Source organism: Trametes versicolor, assembly GCF_000271585.1.
Source record: "Trametes versicolor FP-101664 SS1 unplaced genomic scaffold TRAVEscaffold_2, whole genome shotgun sequence".
Lineage (NCBI taxonomy): Eukaryota > Fungi > Basidiomycota > Agaricomycetes > Polyporales > Polyporaceae > Trametes > Trametes versicolor.
Genome location: NW_007360322.1, coordinates 3,440,927 through 3,460,973, shown reverse-complemented (window position 1 = coordinate 3,460,973; position 20,047 = coordinate 3,440,927). Strand labels below are relative to the sequence as shown.

Genomic DNA, 20,047 nt, shown 5'->3' with positions numbered 1-20,047 from the left:
CGCGCTGTGGGCATTTGCAATATCTCCACGCCACCTCATATTGCGTGCTCACGGGCCTGGGTCGGAGAGACGTCCTTGCCGCAGTAGGACACCGGATTGCCGGATTGGGCGGAGACATCATCCGTGCCGTCCAATACCTTTCTCCTGCCACGTTCCGGCTCCTGCACAGTCCTACCCCGCGTTCCCGTCTACTGTACATCCGCTGCTGGCTACTTGACGACGACTCTTACGATGCCCGACCGGTCAGGATACCAGCCTCTGCTCCAGGACGTGGATGGCGAGGAGGCCGACGTCTCCGAAGGACTCTCCTCACAGACGCTGCCAACACGAGGATTACGCAGGGCAGGTCGCCCGGTGCACATTGATTTGAGCAAATTAGACAACGCGTTCAAGAGGTGAGTGCCCTGCCATTACCGCCTCGTCCGCGTGCTCGGAGCTTGATGGGCGTTGGAGGTGGACGGAGTCCATTGCGCAGAAGGTGAAGCGGAAGAAGAAGGTCGAGGACAACTCGAAGAAGCAGATTTGGCACAGCGTCTTCGAGCCCCAGTACATCCCCTCCTTGACGTACTCCGGACCCGTAAGTAGCATAAAACCTTGCGCCGCCGGTCTGCAGTGGTAATGCGACGCTATGCAGACCAAGACGCTCGACCACAAACCGCCTATGACAGCAGCCGACTTCGAGATGTGAGTGCGGGTTGGGTTCTTGGGTGTACGTCTAGCTGAGCGTACAAGATTTGTGGAAGCAGTCCGAGACGCCATTGCGGAAGGCATTCACCCCAAGATGATCACCAAGGGGTCTTCTGGCTCATACTTTGCGCGTGCGAAGGTGGATGGGCGCATCCAAACTGTGGCGTATGTTTCTTATACGTGGTGTCGGTGACCCCGCATCCCTGACACTTAGGCAGTGTCTTCAAACCAAAGGATGAGGAACCATACGGACGTCTGAACCCGAAGGTGCGTCTATGATCCTGTTTATATACTTGCTGTACCTTAATACCCCACCGGCTAGACCACGAAGTGGCTGCACAGGCAATTCCGGTGGATCATTCCCTTCGGACGTGCATGCTTGATTCCGAACCTAAGGTAGGGTCATGTTATTGTTTCTTCGCTTCAGCTGCAGGATAACACTAGCCCAGCTACATCTCGGAGGCTGCTGCGTCTCTGCTTGACGAGCGCTTGTCCCTGAACATCGTACCTCGAACGCAGCTCGTATCCCTGTCTAGCCCTGTGCGTACACATCTAGGACAGAGCTTTACCTTTTTTCACTCCTTTCCAGGCTTTCTTCTACGACTGGTTGGACAGGAACGGGGCCAAGAAGGGCAAACCATTACCCGAGAAGATCGGGAGCATGCAGTATTTCCTCCACGGCTTCACCGGTATGTGGACACCCTTGGTTGTTATATGTTGCTTACCTCTCCACAGATGCATCTGACTTCCTGCGCAAGCACCCATGGCCGGGTCGCGCCATCTCTGACACATTCGACGACGACAGCCATCGAAAAGGTGGCTTCTCCAAGAAGTTCATGAGTGCTGTCAATGTGGTCTGCGGCAAGACTGGTGCAGAGGAAGAGGTTTACGACGATGACGAAGAGAATGACGACCGTATATTGTATGACGCTTCCGAGGACAGATCTGGACAGCCGTTCTACTGGACACCGGGCCTGCAGGACAGCTTCCGCGAGGAGCTAGAAAAGTACGTGTGGCATCATCTCGTATTCTTGCAGTGAGGCCTAATACATTTCTTTCAGACTTGTGATCTTAGGTATGCGCCCTGAACCTTTGCGGCCTGCTTCTTCGCTAATGCGATCCCAGACTATTTAATGCTCAATACTGACCGCGGCGCGGACAACTACATGATCAAGGTCTGCGAAGGCGACCATTCCAAATCTCTGGTGGACGTTGCGCCTTCACGAACATCACGACCTGAGATGCCCATGATGACAGAGTTGCGGCGAACGGACACGAACAACGGGCAGACCACCGCGGGCACCTCTACGCCCCCAATGTACTCACAGCCATACGCGAATTCCTCGATTCCGTACGTCAAGCAGCCGCACATACATATTGCCGCCATCGACAACTCGCTCTCGTTCCCGCACGAGCACCCGAAGGGCTGGCGCTCGTACACGTACGGCTGGCTGTACCTCCCGGTCACGATCATCGGCCGGCCGTTCAGCCAGAAGACGCGCGACCACTTCCTTCCGCTTTTGACATCGAAGGAGTGGTGGGCGGAGACCACGTTCGAACTTCGGAAGCTATTCGCAGTAGACCCGGACTTCCACCCGAAGATGTTCAGGGTGAGGACATTTTGCCTACTGTCACAGCGGAGGTAGACAACTCATTTCCTGTCACAGAGGCAACTGGCGGTGATCAAGGGCCAGGCATGGAACATCGTGCAGTCTCTACGGCACACAGTGAGTACCCGTGCTTCTCGCATACAGCTCCGGGCAACTGACACGGCTTTGTAGGACGAAGGTGACCACTCCCTCCCCTCCCATTCACTCCGAGACTGACCATTCCCAGGCCCGCTGGAGCTGACCCGGCGAACGAAGGTGCTCGTATGGGACGACGACGTGCCCGTCTCCGAAGACATGCTCCCGGACCTCCTCGCAGAGTCCGCGCACTCCGCACACGTCCCCGCAGTATCGCCGCACGCGTCGATCGCGACGATGCCTCTCCCGATGCCGCGCCGCACGCGCAGCCAGAGCATCTCCGGCTTCCCGCCCCCGCCGATGCGCCGCGTCGAGACAGACGTGACGGGCCTCTCGCGCCCCGTGTCCTTCTCCGCGAAGTTTCAGCGCGTACACCCCGCGACGACGGGCGTGACCGTGCTCGAACACATGGAGCGCCTCGACGCGGTCGAGGCTGGCTTGAAGCGCATTGGGGTCGAGGGCGGCGAAGAGGACGCGGAGGAAGAGCAGGAAGAGGTCGACGTCGGCGAGTCGTCCTCGTCCGTGCAGACGCTGCCGCAGCTCGTGCGCGTGCCCTCCAGTGCGCCCCCGACGCAGACGGTCTTCGGGACCCCGCCGTTGCTGCTGGAGCAGTCCTCAGAGGGCGGCGCGGGAGCGTTGTTGTCGCCGTCCGCGCGCTCGGAGCGGCTGCCCGCGGTGCCGGAGGCAGAGGACGCATTGTCGATGTCGATGTCGTTCACAGAGGAGGACCTGATCGCGATGTCGAAAAGCACGTCGCACATCGAGGCGCCGCACTCGACGCTGCACACCCGTTTCCAGAGCTACCACGGGTCGCATTCCCAGGTGGAGCGCCCGAATCTGGACTGGATGCAGGGGGAGCCCGCGGAGAGCCCGAAGACGAGGACGGTCATCGTCGAGGTGCGTGTTCTGTTCCCTCGGTGTACGTGAGCGGCGACGCTGATTGTCTGTGTGCAGCGTTTGGAGACCGTCGACGTGAAGCCGCTGTGTTCGTGCTGGTGAGCGCGCTGGGAGCTGACTCGCCTACTTCTCTTTTTGCTGTCGATGCTTTCGCTTTTGTCGAGGACGGTTGGCATAGTGCCCGTGTACATTTCGGATTAATATGCTTCGCGAGTTCGCAACATGATATACGCATAGATGATAGACTACACACGCGGACGCGCAGGTTTCCGTGAAAGCCTCTCAAGCACAACGCCCAGTGTCCTACAGATCACGACTCTCCTTGCTCCATGAGCCACTTCGCGAACTCGTCCAATCGGTTCTTCTCGTTCTCGTCGCCCCCTGCGGCAGCGTCGCCGAAGCCGCTCCGTCTGAACCGCTGTCGTCCTGCGTATAGCGAGGCCTCTACCCGACGACCCGCAAAGAATCGACCGTTCATTTTCTATGCAGGTTTCGTCAAACTGTGGGACCTTGACAAAAGTTCGGAACACTCACCAACACACATGCCTGCGCGCTAAGCGCATCCTTGAACTTGACGGTCATGATACCATCTGGCTCCTCCTGTAAGTGACAGTCAGCATGGGATGGTAGAAAAGCGGAGACCACGCCTACATCGTATAATACAACGTTGGTCACTTCACCTAGCGTCTCGCACTCTTCTCGCACTTCCTCCTTGAGATCGAGCAGCAGCGCGCTGTCTTCCTCTAGCTCCTTGAGCGTGAACATGTACTTCAGGACCACCACGCGTCCGTGCTTGTTCATCTCCTTGAGCTTGTCCTCCTCCGAAATCGAAGGCCCGAACCCATCCTCGTCGTCCCACTCGCCCAGCTTCCTGCATCGCACGTCAGCCCGCCGCGCACATCTGACGCGCATGTCAACGTACTTCTGCATCTTCCCGATCCTCCGCGTCGCGCGCTTCTTGTCATGCACCGTCTTGCGCGGGCGCGCCTCGCCGCCCCCTGCGCCCCCAGCCGGGCCCTGCTCGTGCTTGTGCCCAAACTCCGCGCGGCGCACGCTCATGCGCGTATTGGGTTCGCCGACGCGCAGCTCCGCATCGTCGAGCATCGTGATCGCGAGCGACACGCTCTCCTCCTTGAAGTACACGACGAGCGCGTCGCCCGAGAACGAGCCGTCGTCGCGCGCGTACAGCTTCACCTTCGGGCTCCCCTCGTCGTCCTCCTCAATCAGCCCGAACTTGCCGAAGCGCGCGGCGACCTCGTCCAGGTCTGCGTCCGCGGGCAGGCCCGTCACGTACACCGCGGTGTTCTTGGACTTGCGCTCGGGCGGTGCCGCGGGCGCGGGCGCGGCGGCCGGGGCAGAGGACGACGAGGATGACGCGCCGTTGTTGGATGTGGACGCGTCGTCGTTTTTGTTGCGCTTTGCGCCGGTGTAGTTCACGTCCTCGGCCTTGCGCTTCTTCTTCAGGCGCTTGAGGACAGGTGCTGCAGGTGTCTGCGCGCAGTCGGGGGCGGCGTTGAGTTCGGTCGGTCAAGCGGCGAAGGTGCGGCAAGGACTCACCTCCTCGTCTACACCAGCGATTGAGTATGCTGCTTGCTGCGCTTTCACGAGGTCCTCATCCAGCTAGAAGTGGAGGGATAGTCAGCTCCCGTTCACATCTTTAGGTGCGTTTAGGGACGTACCAGCGGGACCCATGCGCCCTTCTCGTCATCGTACTCGAGCTCCGTACCATCGTCCTGCTCGAACCTCCACGTTCCGGCGGTGCGATCGAAGTGGACGCGGGGGTCGTCGGCGAATGCTGCAGCTTGCGCCTCTGCTGAGGAGCCGCTCGCGAGCGCCGCGGGCGGGAGGCTTTCCGACGTCGACATGAGTGTTCAGGTGTCGCTGGGGTGGTATATCTTCCTAACTTTGCTGGTCTCCAAGTGGTTGCACTGATATACTAGGTGGTGGATGGCCTCATAGAGCACGAACGGTAGATTCACGAGCTAGGACGAGAGCAAGGGAGCAGTTGCGGAGACGCCGTGAAGTGGACCCCTTCCCACGATCAGGCACGTTTGTACATACGCACCGTCAAGCCACTCAGCTTCAACCGAAACGAGACCAAGAACACCAAGAGCGACATATACACCCTGACATGGCTATGCCCAAGACGCAGCGTGATGATGAAAGATGGATTTGGGAGCGTTACACCTCCACATTCACGCGACCACACGCCATGTCTAAACCACGCGAGAGTTGAAGGGACGATAGTGCATTGCCTGAATCTAGTCTACTTCACGAGCAACATCGGGAAGTACGCATGCGGGTCGTGCGGGGGATCCTCCACGCGCTCTGGCCGCCACCGCTTGAAGGAAATTGGGGGCACGGGGGGAAGCTTGGACTCTGAGTAGGCTTTGCGCGCGGAGGTGATAGTAGCAATTGCCTCCGTGAGGTCAACGGCAGCCGGCTGCTCGGCAGGGACAGACGATGCCTCAGATGCCTGAGCTTCGCCCGGGGCAGCGACACTGCGCACGGACATGAGTTCCCGCGGACGTGAATTGAAACAGGAACAGAAACGCACGCTTCCGCCTTCGCATGGTCGAGCAGCAGCGTGGAGAGTTCGGTCTGGGTCACCACCGAGATACGGGGGTATGCACGACGGACATCACGCTTCCAGTACGGGTTCTGCGCGGGGTCGGAGGCTATGGAGGTGTGAGCTTGGGAGACCACCGCCAGGGATCGTACGCGACCGTACCCTTTGTGGCCGGAGTGGCATACTTCTCTGGTCGAGAAGCAGGCTGGGGGTAACGGTTGCGGTCTGCAATGGGCAGACCAGTAGAGATTTCAGGATTTATGACCACGGCGTCCCCTACGAATGTCCACGACGATATGAGCCTCGAATAGAGCGCACCAGACAAGACGCAGATACGCACGGAACTTCTTCCAGAAACCCCTGGGGCTGAGATGGTAGAGAGTGCTCTCTGCCGCCTTGCGTGTCGCCATGGCCTGCAATGAGCACGAAGCGGAGAGGAGGGCGATGTGAACGACGAGAGAGACCGAACGGACGACGAGCACGCGCACGGTGACGCCCGAGATTGCCACGTGCGATGGGCGACTCTCCGCCGCTCCGTCTGCTCGGAGCGTCGAGCTCGTTCGCGTTTCTCATCATCCACGCCGCCTTCCACGGTCTCTACAAACACTGCGCTCGCCATTGCTCAGCAATGCTCCCCAGACCTGCCCGACTGCGATTGTTGACGTGCACAGCGCCTTCGGGAGCGACGCGGCGTGCTGTCCGCATGGACACCCACATCGGACATGGGCGCGCACCGCACCCCAGACACGTCTGGGGTTCCGGCCACTGCAAGGTTATGTTACCCCTGCCTATTCTCACTTGTGCTTGTGCATTCGATTTGTGTGCAGCGTTTGTGATTGGCTGCGGGACGGCCGCGACGTTTTTTCGGTTCGCGCCCGCCAGGTCGGTGTGCGCGCAATCGCGCAATCGTCGCGGTCGCGTTACTCAACCTCGCACCATCCGTCCAACTACACCCCCCGCATTCCAGGCCGGCCAAAATATAGACTTTTGACTCCGTAATCGGCCATTCGTGCGGTGCTCGAGCTGTCGTGCTCGCTTCCGGTGACGACGGGATGGCGACGAGCCCACGTCCTATAAAACGCGGGGTACCCTGGTACGTCGCTGTATTCCCCAGCAACTACGTTCACCTGCTTCCCCTCAGAGTCTGCTTTACACCATCTGCCTCCAAGCGACTTTTACGTCTCTAAGGACATCTTCGAACCATGGCTCAGGTTGCAGTAGCCGCCCCTGTCTCTTTACCTCCGTCTCTGGATCATGCTTCTACTCGCGTAGACACGTCCACGCCGGTTCAAAAGACCGATATCCAGGTCGAGCAGCTCGCATCCCAGGAACAGGCTACCGAGGCCCTCGCCAAGCCTAACCTTGACCCTCACATCTTGCCGTCCTTTGAGACGCGCGCCACGTCCCCCATCCTCTATCTGCCTCCCCTCCTCTCGTCACTTCCCGTAGGCGTCGGGCACGCTCAGCACCCCACAACTTCGCCGGCGTTCTCATCCCCCAGCGTGCCTCGCCCGCTGTCGACGGAGTCGCGCCTTCCCTCCATCGACCCGGCGTCCCTAGCGCTGCACCGCGCCTTGCACCACTTCCGCCCGACGACGGAGGAGTATGCCAAAACTCCATACCCGGAGGCGTTCAACTGGAACGAGCTCGAGCTTCCCCTCGATGAAGAGCGCGAGTGGTACTGCGTGGTCTTCCGAAGCCGGCGACGCGACGGCAGCGACGGCGGACGTACGTATTCGACCACCTTGTGCCTGTACCACGTTCCTCCTGACACTGATCCCCCTCTCACAGCGCTCTACGAAGCCGACAAGAAGGCACACGAGGAGGCCGTCCAGAACGGCGGTGTACGTCCACGTCACCTCATATCTCCGGAGCATACACTCATCCCGTTTTTGCTTACAGCTAATCCTCTACTGGTACGGCACGCCGCACCCCGAAACTGGGTTGAACCTCGCGACGTGCATCTGGCAGTCGCGCACGCACGCGGCTGCCGCCAACTCGCGTCCGCACCACATCCGCGCGATGCGCCTGGCCGCCGCATCGTACGAGCGCTATGAGCTCGAGCGCCACCGTTTGCGCAAGGTCAAAGGCGAGGCGCGGCTGCGTGTAGAACCCTACGACGGCGGTGACGTCGGCTGGTGATCGACGTAGGTACTCGCGCTATACCCTGGAGAGGTGATGTTTTCTTGGCTGTCTGTGTATATTGTTGTCTCGCTTTCGTTGTCCATCGTTTTCGGGTGTGTACCATATAATGGTTCTGTCTTTTTAGTATCTTCCCGACCGTCAGGGTGCTCCCCTGCATCATCCGGCCACTAGCTGTGCTACGATCGCCCCGACTGGATCAGCAGGAGAACGTCTACACGCACAGGCTTTCTCATTGCTCTCTGAGGGGATATATGCGCATCTGACAATCTATTCTCGGTCCGTTAGCATACGCTGGCCCTAAGTCGCAGGGCGAGGTCTGCGGTGCACTGGCATTCCGGGCATTTACATAAGGAACGCGATGGTTTCTAGCGTCAGCACTTCGAAGACGAGCGAGCTGGCCTTGCTTGATCCTATCGCCGTGTCCAATCAAACGCCGTGGCCACGCGTGGGTACGTTCACCTGAATTCGAATGTATCAGAGTTCCAAGCTATACTCACCAGGAATAGGCTCATAGGGACCATGCCATGCATTGCAAATATTTCTTCTGATCCGCGTGCAGCCGGTGCGGGTTACTGGTTGTTACTTGGGCCTCAAGGCCGTGGCACACCGTTATACGGGCCAAGACTCTCCAAGACTCTCCAGGACGCAGTGCATGATCTGATCCTCTGGATCCGTTAGGTTCGGAAAACATGGACTCGCCGCCATTGAGCCACCCGATTGCTGTGCTCACACTATATTTTGCGCTGCATTGTTCCTTCGCCTTCAATATTTGACGACCTGAGTGGAGACAGGTACGTCGTATCAACACAGCTCACTCAAAACCTTGTTCTTTTGGTGCGCACCCATTACTTCCGTACGTCTGACAGAAGACACAGGTTGCAGGGGTGAGTGAATCTTGTCTCATACTTTTCACCCGAGCGCGACCGGCTCCACGCCCATTCTAGGGCATACGGTTATCTCGCTTCGGGAACGCCCGTTCTTATTGCAAAAAACATGGTGACATAAGATGCCATAGGCTGCACGTTGCACCATGTCTTACTCGAGTGCACGAGCGCCATGGAGTGGTATAAGTTGAGCCGTAGCTGATACCTGGAGTTCAGCTCATTTCTCCTCGAGCAACCTAAATCTTTCCGAACTCACCATGACCGCTACGCAGTACAAGCATCTGGTCGTCTTCCCAACGTACTTCTGGGGTACGTGCATCTATGGCCCATCAAGCATTGGACGCACTAACACTTTGATACAGGCCACTCTCGCCCTATGTGCACGCTGGTCGCGCGGATAGTGAAGCTGCGCCCGGTCCATATCACGTTCCTCACCCTACCGAGCCTCCACGGTCGTGTGCAGGGGGAAGTCGCGCGGGACTTCCAGCCGGGAGAGGAGCACCTCGCAAGCAGGATCAGGTACCTTGAGGCCCCGAATACGACTCATGAGCACTCTCTAACGCGGTGTACCACAGAATCATTGCGATAGAAGAAAACGTCGCCCCCAACCAGATGAGCGGCGCGCCGGGGGCATTCAAGGCGGCTTGGAGCCAGCTTTGTAACGTCCAGACGCTTATCTGCGCGAAGACGGGAGCCAGCTTCGAGGCGCTTCCTGTCCGCCCGAGCGCGGCTCTTATAGACGTACGTATATGTGGTATTGCGCGATCTCTGGGATATACCGACACCCCCGGGTAGTTTTTTGCAGTAGAGGCTTTCGACGTTGTGCGCGAAGTGAGCGGGGAGGGGATGAAGCGGTACACCTGGTGGGCAGCGTCGACCAATTCCTTCTGGCTCGTCACCGGGAAAGACAAGGCTGCTGCGGCCCAGGCGGAAGCTGCACGCACGGGGAAGTCGGTAAAGGAAGCTGACTTGGATGTAGGTCTGGTGACATATTTCGACGGCTCTACGTTAACCTTCACGTGCGCTGTAGATGTTCTTCACTCTGAATGGAAGACTGGTCAACAGCCCGTGCACACCGACGATGCATGACTACGAGAGGCATCCCCAGCAGGTACGCCTTCCGATACCTGATATCGGCAGGCAGACTGTTGACCGCCAAGCCCACAGGTCATACTCCCCAAAGAGGAGTTCGGCGATATATTGTTCAGAATAGGCCGGTAGGTATATTTCCTGCGTGCACATGTCAGCTTGGGACCTTACGCCCGCGTTGCCCGCTAGGAATGCACACACCACCGACGGGATAGTCACCATCGATGCCGCGGAATACCAACCCGAGGCCACCAATGCCATTCGTGCATTTTACGCGGAGAGGGGCTCCGGGGAGGTCTTCTATGCAGGCCCTCTCCTGCCTTCCGGCTCGCAGGCCGTCTCGAACGAGAAGGTACTTGCACAAAATGGAACCGGGATCATGAACTTCTTGGACGAGAAACTCAAGTCTGTGGGCGAACGGTCCGTTCTTTATGTGAGTGGTTCTTGCTATATTGCTCTCGCCTTTGCTTATCATATACGCCAGCTCTCATTCGGCTCGCTCTTTTGGCCAGCTGACCCCGCCAAGATTTGGGCTGTGGTCGACGTTCTAATCGAGAAGAACGTCCCGTTCGTAAGTCTAGCATCGGCTTTAGGCATGTTCGAGCCTGCCACGACATCTTACTTACCTATGGGTTCATAGATCATGAGCCACGGCTCGTCGATGGCAAGTCCCATCCCCGATGATGTCAAGGCCAGGATCGAGGCCTACGGCAACGCGATCGTCTCCGACTGGGTTCCTCAACAAGCCCTCCTGGGCCACCTTGTGAGTAATCTTCTCGGAGGAGCGCTCGAAACCTCAGCCAGTCCTGTGCTCACGAGCTCACTTATGTGACAGGCGATAGGGTGGTACCTCACGCACGGTGGACACAACGGTAACATGGAGTCTATCACCTCTGGTGTTCCAATGTAAGTCCAAGCCTCATCGTTGCTCTGACTTAGCTGAGTGCCGATATCGGCCCCTTGAAGGATCGTGTGGCCGATCGACGCAGACCAGCCGCTCAACGCCATCCACCTCACGGAAGGGCTCAACGTTGCATATGAGCTCATAGAGGTGCGCAACGGCTGCGGCTTGGGCAAGATCTACCGTAACGGGCGCACGCCCGTGGGCACCATCGACGCCGTCAAGGAGGAGATGCGCGGTGTCCTTGATCAGGCGTTCGGTGCGGATGGCGCTGAGAAGCGCGTCCGGCTGCAGGGGCTGAGGACAAAGCTGCAGGCGGCGTGGAACGAGGACGGCATCGCGCGGCGCGAAGTTGGTGCGTTCTTGGATGAATTTTAGCAGACTAATAGCGTTTTCGGCGTACATAGAGTAGACGTTCCAGGTTATATCTAGAATATCGGTATAGGAAAAAGGACTCACTGGCTTAGATCGCGAACTTATGGTTATCATTCAATTGAGATGTCAGCTTCACTGGAGTACTCACCACCGCCCGTCAAGGGCAATGCAAGCGGCTAGTAAGTAAGACCTGCTAGACCTCAAGCTTGAAGTTTTTTTGTCGTAGTTTGGGAACCTGGATGTTCGTGCAAGGATCGGGCTGGCAGTGGCACTGGCATGGCCGTCCGGACCTGTCGATGTCGCGACTATATGTAGCCTCAGCCTGGATGGCGTTTTGAGGACCGGTTTTGCCCGGATTATATCATGCCTAGGGGCTTTCGGAACTTTTCCAAAAATATCCATATTAAGCGTCAGGTCAGGGATTTTGGTGAATTGTCGGGGGTGCTCCTCTACCATCATCTCGGTCGTCGACTGCGTCGCTTTCACCACATAAGTAGTTTGGATTGCATGACGCCTTCAATATTTCAATCGTTGCTCTGAAGTCTTGGTGGAAAAGGTACGTCGCGTCGACACAGCAGGGGCTCGACATCTCTCATAGTTCTAATCGCCGTGCAGTTCTGGTGCTCACAATGTTTCGGACTTGAAGATCTCAGGACAGCACTAGTGGGTACTGTATCGTGTGCACTGGCAACACAGCCGTGGTGGTGAAAGTGACCGTACCTTTACTTATCGTCCTCGCCCCACCCAAGGCAGCTGCACATATGGTTAACCAGTGACCCGATCCATACGGGGTCGGAGAACGCTTGTACGTACGAGATACTCGCTGAGATTCGTCATACACAAGCTGACCGATCGGCAGCGTGCGCTATGAACGTAATCATGCTGTGCGTTCTGTATACCCATGAGAACTCAGCGGAGCGACCATGGAAGTGTATTTCATACATGCTGCCCATTGCAGCCGGGCATCCTACAGGAAGACAAACTTTCTCAACGTTTCTGCAAATCCCGATTGTGTAATGTGTCCAGTCCATGGGTTTCGTTCAGTACATGCTGAGTTGTTTGCATGGATTGAAGGCAATAGCGTACGGCGGATGCGATAGCCGGCGCCGCCGTCTCGCTTGCGTATGTTTTCGCTTCAAGTATCGCATCGATTGTCCTCTGGCTCTCGGTTCGCCGTCCTGGCTTTGCAGTCGTGGCCGGCATGCGCCCCACGATGTCGGTCTCTATTTCACGGCACACATCTTTTGGGGCGCGCCCATTACTTGCCGGCGCCGGTCGGGCAGAAGACACAGGTTGCAGGGGTGGGTAAGTCTTGCCTCATGCTCCTTCCCTGGGCCCGACCGGCACTGCGCTGACTCCAGGGTGTGCCCTCAACCCGCTCATCTCGCTACGGGACCTTTTATTGCAAAAGCATGGTGACATAAGATGCCACAGGTAGCACGTTGCACCATGTTTTACCCGAGTGGGCGAGCGTCATGGTATGGTATAAGTTAAGCCGTCGATGTTACCTGGGGTGCAGTTCATTTCTCCTCGAGGCTCGATCATCGTTTCTAGACTCACTATGACCGCCACGCAATACAAGCACCTCGTCGTCTTCGGGACGTATTTCTGGGGTATGTGCAATGATGGCTCATGAGTATCGGAACGCACTGACTCTCCGATACAGGCCACTCTCGCCCTATGTGCACGCTGGTCGCGCGCATAGTCAAGCTGCGCCCGGTCCATGTCACGTTCCTCACTATACCAAGTCTCCATGGACGCGTGCAAGGGGAGGTCGCGCGGGACTTCCAGCCAGGAGAAGAGCACCTCGCGAGCAGGATCAGGTACCTTGGCGACCCGACTACGACCCGCGAACACTCTCTAACGCCTTGCGCTACAGAATCATCACGATAGACGAGGGCCTCACCCCCAACCAGACGAGCGGCGCGCCAGGGGCATTCAAGGCGGCTTGGAGCCAGCTTTGTAACGATCAGCCGCTTATCTGCGCGAAGACGGGCGCGAGCTTCGAGGCGCTCCCTGTTCGCCCGAGTGCGGTGCTTCTAGACGTGCGTGTGTGTGTTATGGCGCGATCTCCGAGATATGCCGACACGGTGACCCCTTGCGCAGTTTTTCGCCGTAGAAGCCTTTCACCTCGTGCGGGAGATGAGCGGGGAGGCCGTCAAGCGGTACATCTGGTGGGCGGCGTCGGCGAACTCCTTCTGGCTTGTCTCCGGGAAAGAGAACGTGGCTGCGGTCCATGCGGAGGCTGAACGCACGGGCAAGTCGGTGAAGGAAGCCGCCCTGGATGTAAGTCTCTTGATATTTCGGCGGCCCTGCGTTGACCTCTATATGCACTGTAGATGTTCTTTTCCCTGAATGGGAGACTCGTTAAGAGCCCCTGCACACCGACGATGCATGACTGGGAGATGCATCCCCAGCAGGTACGCCTTCCACTACTTACTGTTAACAGGGTATTGACTGCGAAGCCCTTAGGTCATGCTCGACAGGGAGGAGTTCGGCGAAATAATGGCCGGGATAGGCCGGTAGGCATGCTTCCGGCTTCTACATGTTAGCTTGGATGCTGACGCCCACACTAACCGCTAGGCTCCCGCACACTACTCACGGGATAGTCACCTTTGATGCCGCGGATTACCAGCCCAAGGCCACCAATGGCATCCGTGAATTCTACGCGGAGAAAGGGACTGGGAAGGTCTTCTTTGCAGGCCCCCTCCTGCCTTCCGGCTCGCAGGCCGTCTCGAACGAGAAGTCACTGGCACAGAATGGAAATGGAGTTATGGACTTCTTGGACGAGAAGCTCAAGTCTGCGGGCGAACATTCTGTTCTTTACGTAAGTGTTTCTTGTGCTATGGCCGTTTGCCTCGCTAATCATAGACACCAGCTCTCATTCGGCTCGCTCTTCTGGCCATCGAACCCCGCCAAGATTTGGGCGGTGATCGACGTGCTAATCGAGAAGAACGTCCCGTTCGTAAGTCCAGCTCTCCGTTTTAGGCGCATTCAAGCCTGTCACGACGTCTTATTTACACGCAAAGTCATAGGTTATGAGCCACGGCGCGTCGATGGCAACTCCAATGCCCGACGACGTCGAGGCCAGGATCGAGGCGTACGGAAACGCGATTGTCTCCGACTGGGTTCCACAGCAATCCCTCCTGGACCATCCTGTGAGCGATATTCCTCAACAGCCAGCAACCCCATCTAGTCATTTACTGACAAGATACGTGACAGGCGACAGGGTGGTACCTGATGCACGGCGGGCACAACGGCACCATGGAGACTGTCACATCTGGTGTCCCAATGTAAGTGCCGATCCGTGTTCGCTCTGACTTCGGTTCCACATGCTGATAACCCTGCCTGACTAGGATCGTGTGGCCGATCGACGCGGACCAGCCGATCAACGCTGTCTACCTCGCCGAAGAGGTCAACGTGGCATACGAGCTCATCGAGGTCCGCAACGGCTGCGGCCTGGGCAAGATCTACCGCAACGGCCGCACGCCCGTGGGCACCATCGACGCCGTCAAAGAGGAGATGCGCAGCGTCCTCGAAAAGGCGTTTGGGGCGGACGGCGCTGAGAAGCGTGCGCGGCTGCAGGTGCTGAGGAAGAAGCTGCAGGCGGCGTGGGGCGAGGACGGCGTCGCGCGGCGCGAGGTCGGTGCGTTCTTGGATGATTTCAATTACTAGGAAATGGACAGCGTTTTTGGCGCATATAGAGTAGACGTATCTTTCGGGTTCAAGTTATATCTGATGTATCGGTACGGGGACGTGGTTACATAGGACTCACAGGCTTAGATCACGAACGTATGATTATCATATGAGATGTCAACTTTGCTAGAGTGCTCACCACCACGCGTTGCATGCAATCGACATCTCCGCAAGCCAAATAAGACTTGCTATTTTGCTCTACCTCAAAGTGCAGAGGCAAAGCTGTTTTGGAGACGCGATGCTTGACTCGCCAATCGTCGGATGTACTCGAATGGGCTAGTTCACGGGCCCGCAAAGGGCGGGCAAGCCCTCTGTTGGTCTGCAAGATTGTCCTAGATGCTGGGGATTCTGAAGCCGAACAGGCAGACATTTGACATGCAAATGAAAATCATACAGTCAACATCAGTACTAGCGACAACAAAACAGCAAAGCAAGCCTAGAAAAAACATCATAACGATCTCCCTGAAAGACAAAATCATCCACAAACACACAAAACCCTCAGTCCGACCAATCCTCAATCGAGTCTCGGGACACCTGCGACGCGCCCTCCAGCTCGTCCACCTCCTCGATGTCCGACGTCAAGCGCTGTGGGGAGTTGTGGGTCGCCGCATCCTCGACACCCCGGTATATCGAGCTGTTCTCGCGCCCTTCACACGCCTGTTCTTCGTCTTCTCTTCTCTCGGGATCCTCCCCGGCGCGCCGGGGTATGACTGGCAGCTGCGCCGCATCGGCGAGGCTTCTCTTCGCGGGGCTGGCGTTCTATCGGGGCCGTAAGCATATACAATGTCATTGCATATTAGGCAGCACTGTGCTTACCTCCGTCTTCACGGCATCGGGATTCGGGCGAAGGTCGCTCGACCGAGGGTTGGTCTCGATCGGCACAGGTGTATCCTCATCCTCGCCGCGCAGCGGCGATATGTAGATCCCCGGGGCCGGTGCGAACGAAGGCCCACAGGGCGGCGTCGGCGGGCTACCCTCCCGTATCGCGTCAGGCGATGACACAACGCGTCCACGCCCTGAGGAGCCCTGCGCAGGACCGGACATAGGCGTCGTAGGCGTAGGCCCTAACTCCGTGCGCGGGTCCGCCAAGCGTCGACGCGGCGTCGACGGGGCCGGCTGGTCGCGCGGGGCCACGATCCACGCGAACAGGCCATCTCCGCCCGAGCCTTCCTGAGAACCGTCGGGGTCTTCTTCGTCGGGAGCGTGGTCTTGAGAGACGGGCGTCTTGGGAAGATCGGTTGGGGAAGCTTGGGGGACTGCATCGCGAAGCTGCTCGGGATGACGAAGCAGATTGTGAGCCGGGGAATATGGGAGCGTGTCGCGTGGAGGCGTGTGGGGAGAGAAGGCGGGGCTGGCGTCGTGTCTTGACCTGGGACTACTTGCATCGAGAATGGCTTGTGCTGGCTGGGACCAAAATGTCTCCTCCGACTCCGCTGCGACGCGGACAGGAGATGAAGATAGAGCTAGTTGCGGATTGCTCCGGTCGAATCGCTCCCACCTGAACTCAGGTACGTCACAGGGTGCTGCATTGCGTTGAGGTGGCGCGACAGCGGGGGACGGTGGGAGGGTATACGGAGGACGCGGATCGCGCTCGAGCTCGTTGGAGTACAGAGGCTTTGGCGGTAAGCGAGCTGGGGGCGGTCTCGGGCAGCGGGGATCTCTTGTTACGACAGGGGATGAGAGTAGATGTGCTGGGCCCGGAGTAGCAAAGGGCTTGAATCCGAGGGTGCGCGGCTGTAGAGGTCCAGACGAAGGTCGAGATGTATCAGATGATATTTCCAGACGAGTGTCCGCCACAGGTGAGTATATTGGAGATCCATTTTTCTCCCGAGACGCTGGCATAGTATGTAGAGGAGACGAGAGGCCTGACGATGATAGGAATCTCGGCGGTGAGACATCGTGATTCCGAGCCAACAGTAACGTGTTGCAATTCGGATGGGAGCTGGCAGAGGGGGCAGGGGGCGAGCAGAGCGGGCCAGGCGTTGAAAACGGCAGAAAGTTGGGATGTGGTTCGTCTCGATCCAGGCTGTGGAATCTCGTGGCACTTGTTTCCGTAGGGAACTGTTGTTCGCTGACATCTAGCTGTAGCGGTAAGGGGACAGGGTTCTGTTCCAAAGTGAAGCCGGACGCCGGACCAGGAGTCGAGAACGGTCGTAAAGAAGCTGCCAGGGGAGTTTGGGCTCGAGGTGACCATCCAGCGATATGATTGTTGTCGAGAAGCGTGCGGGAAATCCCAGCAGAGTCATGCAGCAAAACACCAGGCTCCAGGTCGCCGTAGGTCGAGTACGCGTTAAGGGCGGGCGAAGAAGCCCTCCGAGGAGGGATGACAGGAGCAACGAAAGCAAACGGAGTGTCGTCGACAGGTGTAGGCAGTGAATCTGAGCTCAGATCAAGAGCAGAGGGACTAGAATCTCCAAGCAGCGCGGACTGTCCGGGAGCGAGAAGCCGCAGGGGATGCTTGGGTGCCAGAGAAGAAATAGTGCCTCGCAACCAAGCTGGAAGGTGCTCTTTGGGTTTATTCATGCCCGGCTCTCGAAAAGCGTCGACAGCAAACATATCTGTACCAGCTAGAGAGGGCTCGGAGACCCGCATCTTGAGAACAGAAAAGTCGCGGCCGAGCCTATGGTCCTCAGGCTGAGGCGTCTTGGGAACTTCACAGCTTGTTCCAGAGGATGATGAGATAGCGCGCCCTCGACTCCGACGTCGCTCTGTGATATGAGGATGGCGCGGGCCGTGCATGATATTGACCGTCTGGATCATCCTATCGTAACGCGAGTTCATGCCGTCCGTCTTCTGCCGTTTGGATGGCCGTGTCGAGGCTTCAAAGACCGCATATAGTATGGATGTGCGTCAAAGAAATATGTACTTACAATGTGCGCTGCCCGATGTGGATAGGCTGGCCCTCTCGTGAGCCTTGAAAATGCATCCGAGGGAGCAAACTCAGTCGGAAGCTTACCGGGCGGGCTGCAGTCCGTTCAAGAGCAACCGTCTGTCGTCAAAAGACATGTCATGCGAGGCTCCTAGATATATGCGTGAGACAGGGTGGAAATGAAGCAAGCCGGAGGACAGGGCGCGTGGTGGTCGACAGCAAAGAGAGTTACGCGACTGCTCGACGCGTCGCGTCGCGTGTTTACGCGCTCTTGGCAGGAGTAGACGCCAGTGCGTCACAGCCCGATATGGACTTCACTCCACAACGCTTTCTGGCAGGTCGGTACCCGCTTGGACACAACGCTCAGGCTGTATGATCCGTGCACAGACCCATGGTCTAGATTCATGGGGCCAAATGACGACTACCCGCGCTGCGTCGTTGGTGGGGCTGAGGCTGTGGCTTGGAGTCTTCGACTGACATATACGTCCGCCCGAGGACCTAGACCGCCAACGACCCCCTCGTTCGCTCGCTCATAAGCAAACACTCGGCCACAATATCGTTCACTATACAGATACCCCTCTACATCTCAGGCACAACACCCTCGCTACGCTAGTTCAAATGGCACCCAGCGTCGATGAAGGTCAATTTGTCTACAACGTTAACAACCTACGTCCTCCTTATGCCGCACTGACGCAAGAATTTTGTATTGGCAGTGACACCACCGAGCTCTGGGTATGTATACCCATCAATACGGCTCCACCTGGGTAACTGAAATAGTGTCTAGAACGATTATGGAAACAGAGGCGCCCTCGCACCTCACGTTCACATGTGCCGTCGCCTCCGCGCAAGGCCCTCGAGATGAGATGGAGGACACGCACACGATCGTCATTCCTTTCGCAGGAGTACACGGCCAAGCCCTCTTCGGCATCTTTGACGGCCATGGGGGGGACGAGGTCGCGAAATGGTGTAACAAGCACTATCCCGAAGTGGGTACTCAGTGTTTATCAGGCCTCGCTCGACATGCTGACGCCCTTCGCGACAGTGCTTATTGAAGGCATTAAAGCAGAGCAAGAAGAGAAATATAACAGAATCAATCAAGCACTCTTTCAACGATGTGGATCGTAACATCCACGATCTGTGGGCCAAGTCGGATGGGGAGGTTCGCTCCGGGAGCACAGCCGTTGTTGCCTTCATACGCCTGGAGGATGATAGCGGGCAGCAGTCATTCATACCTCCCGATTATGGCCCCCTCAAAGCAGTCGTGCGAGGTGCCAGTCGTGACAGTGAAGCCAACAGTGAGCGGACCTGTGGCAATTTTACCTACCCGAGCTGTACACCAACATCTTGACCCTGTATAGATAAAGACGCTACTAGGGTTGACGACGCCATAATCCCTCCATCCGAAGTCCGCAGAGTGCTCTATTGTGCCAACGTAGGAGATGCACGAGGAGTCCTCTGCCGTGCAGGAAAGGCCATGCGCTTGACATACGACCACAAAGCATCCGACAAGCGTGAGGCGGCCCGTATCGAGAAGGAGGGGGGCACTATCGAGGACGGGCGGGTGGATGGCATGCTCATCCCGACGCGCGCTCTCGGAGACCCGGAGATGAACCACTATGTCACGAGCAACCCGTATACTACGGAGATCGAGCTCGGCGACAGCGACGAGGTTCTCATATTGGCTTGCGATGGGGTACGTCGCGTCACTCCGAGATATAGAGCTTAAATACTGACGTTCATTGTAGTTGTGGGACGTCCTCGAAGATCAGGAGGCGGTGGATCTCGTTCGCGGTACCCGCGATGCGATGGAGGCAGCGCAGAAACTCCTGAACGAGGCGCAGGTGCGCAAGACTTCGGACAATGTGACCGTGCTCGTAGTCCGTCTGCAGGGCCCTCCGAAAGGCGTTTGAGATCATTGTTTATTAAGCTTTCGTGTTTTACTGTTTGGAACTGATATATACGATATACCATGATACAAGCTGTAGTACCTGCATGCTCTCCGACAGGATGGGTCGGCGGCCGCCGTCCGGCATATTCGTTCGAAGGCGGGATCCCGGCCATTTTAGGCGGTGGATAAATAGACGCCGTTCGCCATCGGGCAGGTGAATATCGCAATGCGCGTAGCGGGACCCTGGCGTCCACAACGTCCTTGTACAGTACCACCATCATCATGGACCTACAGTGATCGCC

General features: G+C 57.6%; 10 protein-coding genes across 10 annotated transcripts; 6 read left to right on the top strand and 4 right to left on the bottom strand.

The window, feature by feature from the left end:
- Positions 1-231: 231 nt before the first annotated feature.
- On the top strand, positions 232-3,431 carry TRAVEDRAFT_43796 (1-phosphatidylinositol 4-kinase LSB6; the record flags this gene model as incomplete). Its single annotated transcript, XM_008035730.1, has 15 exons — positions 232-395; positions 454-577; positions 635-684; positions 733-852; positions 906-954; positions 1,010-1,083; positions 1,137-1,227; positions 1,277-1,376; positions 1,423-1,693; positions 1,749-1,762; positions 1,813-2,297; positions 2,355-2,414; positions 2,469-2,475; positions 2,524-3,329; positions 3,387-3,431. The coding sequence occupies 15 exons, from the start codon at positions 232-234 to the stop codon at positions 3,429-3,431; spliced, it is 2,460 nt and encodes an 819-aa protein (XP_008033921.1).
- Positions 3,432-3,639: 208 nt separating this feature from the next.
- Positions 3,640-5,194, bottom strand: TRAVEDRAFT_43795 (U2 snRNP complex subunit CUS2; the record flags this gene model as incomplete). The annotated part of the gene is made up of 6 exons (XM_008035729.1): positions 3,640-3,810; positions 3,864-3,929; positions 3,981-4,200; positions 4,252-4,820; positions 4,887-4,949; positions 5,009-5,194. 6 exons carry the CDS (start codon positions 5,192-5,194, stop codon positions 3,640-3,642), a joined length of 1,275 nt encoding a protein of 424 aa, XP_008033920.1.
- A 372-nt stretch (positions 5,195-5,566) lies between these two features.
- TRAVEDRAFT_69482 (NADH dehydrogenase 21 kDa subunit) lies at positions 5,567-6,333 on the bottom strand. The gene is made up of 4 exons (XM_008036425.1): positions 6,239-6,333; positions 6,061-6,174; positions 5,887-6,007; positions 5,567-5,830 (listed from the first exon to the last, which is right to left on the bottom strand). The coding sequence occupies exons 1-4, from the start codon at positions 6,306-6,308 to the stop codon at positions 5,596-5,598; spliced, it is 540 nt and encodes a 179-aa protein (XP_008034616.1). The 5' UTR covers positions 6,309-6,333; the 3' UTR covers positions 5,567-5,595.
- A 166-nt stretch (positions 6,334-6,499) lies between these two features.
- Positions 6,500-7,045, top strand: TRAVEDRAFT_26752 (uncharacterized protein). Its single transcript, XM_008035408.1, has one exon. It carries the CDS (start codon positions 6,602-6,604, stop codon positions 6,887-6,889), a length of 288 nt encoding a protein of 95 aa, XP_008033599.1. The 5' UTR covers positions 6,500-6,601; the 3' UTR covers positions 6,890-7,045.
- A 55-nt stretch (positions 7,046-7,100) lies between these two features.
- TRAVEDRAFT_62977 (uncharacterized protein) lies at positions 7,101-8,173 on the top strand (the record flags this gene model as incomplete). The annotated part of the gene is made up of 3 exons (XM_008036165.1): positions 7,101-7,626; positions 7,690-7,742; positions 7,801-8,173. The coding sequence occupies 3 exons, from the start codon at positions 7,101-7,103 to the stop codon at positions 8,038-8,040; spliced, it is 819 nt and encodes a 272-aa protein (XP_008034356.1). The 3' UTR covers positions 8,041-8,173.
- A 1,011-nt stretch (positions 8,174-9,184) lies between these two features.
- TRAVEDRAFT_62976 (UDP-Glycosyltransferase/glycogen phosphorylase) lies at positions 9,185-11,356 on the top strand (the record flags this gene model as incomplete). The annotated part of the gene is made up of 11 exons (XM_008036163.1): positions 9,185-9,236; positions 9,290-9,446; positions 9,503-9,668; positions 9,723-9,902; positions 9,958-10,038; positions 10,095-10,144; positions 10,206-10,449; positions 10,501-10,587; positions 10,657-10,779; positions 10,852-10,922; positions 10,983-11,356. 11 exons carry the CDS (start codon positions 9,185-9,187, stop codon positions 11,293-11,295), a joined length of 1,524 nt encoding a protein of 507 aa, XP_008034354.1. The 3' UTR covers positions 11,296-11,356.
- A 646-nt stretch (positions 11,357-12,002) lies between these two features.
- TRAVEDRAFT_26750 (uncharacterized protein) lies at positions 12,003-12,568 on the bottom strand. Its single transcript, XM_008035407.1, has 3 exons — positions 12,379-12,568; positions 12,142-12,278; positions 12,003-12,111 (listed from the first exon to the last, which is right to left on the bottom strand). The coding sequence occupies exons 1-3, from the start codon at positions 12,493-12,495 to the stop codon at positions 12,015-12,017; spliced, it is 351 nt and encodes a 116-aa protein (XP_008033598.1). The 5' UTR covers positions 12,496-12,568; the 3' UTR covers positions 12,003-12,014.
- A 285-nt stretch (positions 12,569-12,853) lies between these two features.
- TRAVEDRAFT_43791 (UDP-Glycosyltransferase/glycogen phosphorylase) lies at positions 12,854-14,967 on the top strand (the record flags this gene model as incomplete). Its single annotated transcript, XM_008035728.1, has 11 exons — positions 12,854-12,905; positions 12,959-13,115; positions 13,172-13,337; positions 13,399-13,578; positions 13,632-13,712; positions 13,765-13,814; positions 13,876-14,119; positions 14,171-14,257; positions 14,328-14,450; positions 14,515-14,585; positions 14,649-14,967. 11 exons carry the CDS (start codon positions 12,854-12,856, stop codon positions 14,965-14,967), a joined length of 1,530 nt encoding a protein of 509 aa, XP_008033919.1.
- A 519-nt stretch (positions 14,968-15,486) lies between these two features.
- Positions 15,487-16,830, bottom strand: TRAVEDRAFT_43790 (uncharacterized protein; the record flags this gene model as incomplete). The annotated part of the gene is made up of 2 exons (XM_008035727.1): positions 15,487-15,747; positions 15,805-16,830. 2 exons carry the CDS (start codon positions 16,828-16,830, stop codon positions 15,487-15,489), a joined length of 1,287 nt encoding a protein of 428 aa, XP_008033918.1.
- A 1,818-nt stretch (positions 16,831-18,648) lies between these two features.
- Positions 18,649-19,767, top strand: TRAVEDRAFT_113025 (protein serine/threonine phosphatase 2C; the record flags this gene model as incomplete). The annotated part of the gene is made up of 4 exons (XM_008036424.1): positions 18,649-18,843; positions 18,900-19,188; positions 19,222-19,550; positions 19,603-19,767. The coding sequence occupies 4 exons, from the start codon at positions 18,649-18,651 to the stop codon at positions 19,765-19,767; spliced, it is 978 nt and encodes a 325-aa protein (XP_008034615.1).
- Positions 19,768-20,047: the final 280 nt, after the last annotated feature.

What these genes read in the sequence shown, in the direction of transcription:
- TRAVEDRAFT_69482 (XM_008036425.1), bottom strand. Translation starts at nt 6,308, where the DNA reads ATGGCGACACGCAAGGCGGCAGAGAGCACTCTCTACCATCTCAGCCCC. An exon ending in TGCCACTCCGGCCACAAAGG is followed by an intron (nt 6,008 to 6,060) that starts GTACGGTCGCGT and finishes ACACCTCCATAG; the next exon opens with CCTCCGACCCCGCGCAGAAC. An exon ending in GACCATGCGAAGGCGGAAGC is followed by an intron (nt 5,831 to 5,886) that starts GTGCGTTTCTGT and finishes GTCCGTGCGCAG; the next exon opens with TGTCGCTGCCCCGGGCGAAG.
- TRAVEDRAFT_26752 (XM_008035408.1), top strand. Translation starts at nt 6,602, where the DNA reads ATGGACACCCACATCGGACATGGGCGCGCACCGCACCCCAGACACGTC.
- TRAVEDRAFT_26750 (XM_008035407.1), bottom strand. Translation starts at nt 12,495, where the DNA reads ATGCCGGCCACGACTGCAAAGCCAGGACGGCGAACCGAGAGCCAGAGG. An exon ending in CGCCGGCTATCGCATCCGCC is followed by an intron (nt 12,279 to 12,378) that starts GTACGCTATTGC and finishes AGAAACGTTGAG; the next exon opens with AAAGTTTGTCTTCCTGTAGG. An exon ending in ATAGCGCACGCTGCCGATCG is followed by an intron (nt 12,112 to 12,141) that starts GTCAGCTTGTGT and finishes AATCTCAGCGAG; the next exon opens with TATCTCGTACGTACAAGCGT.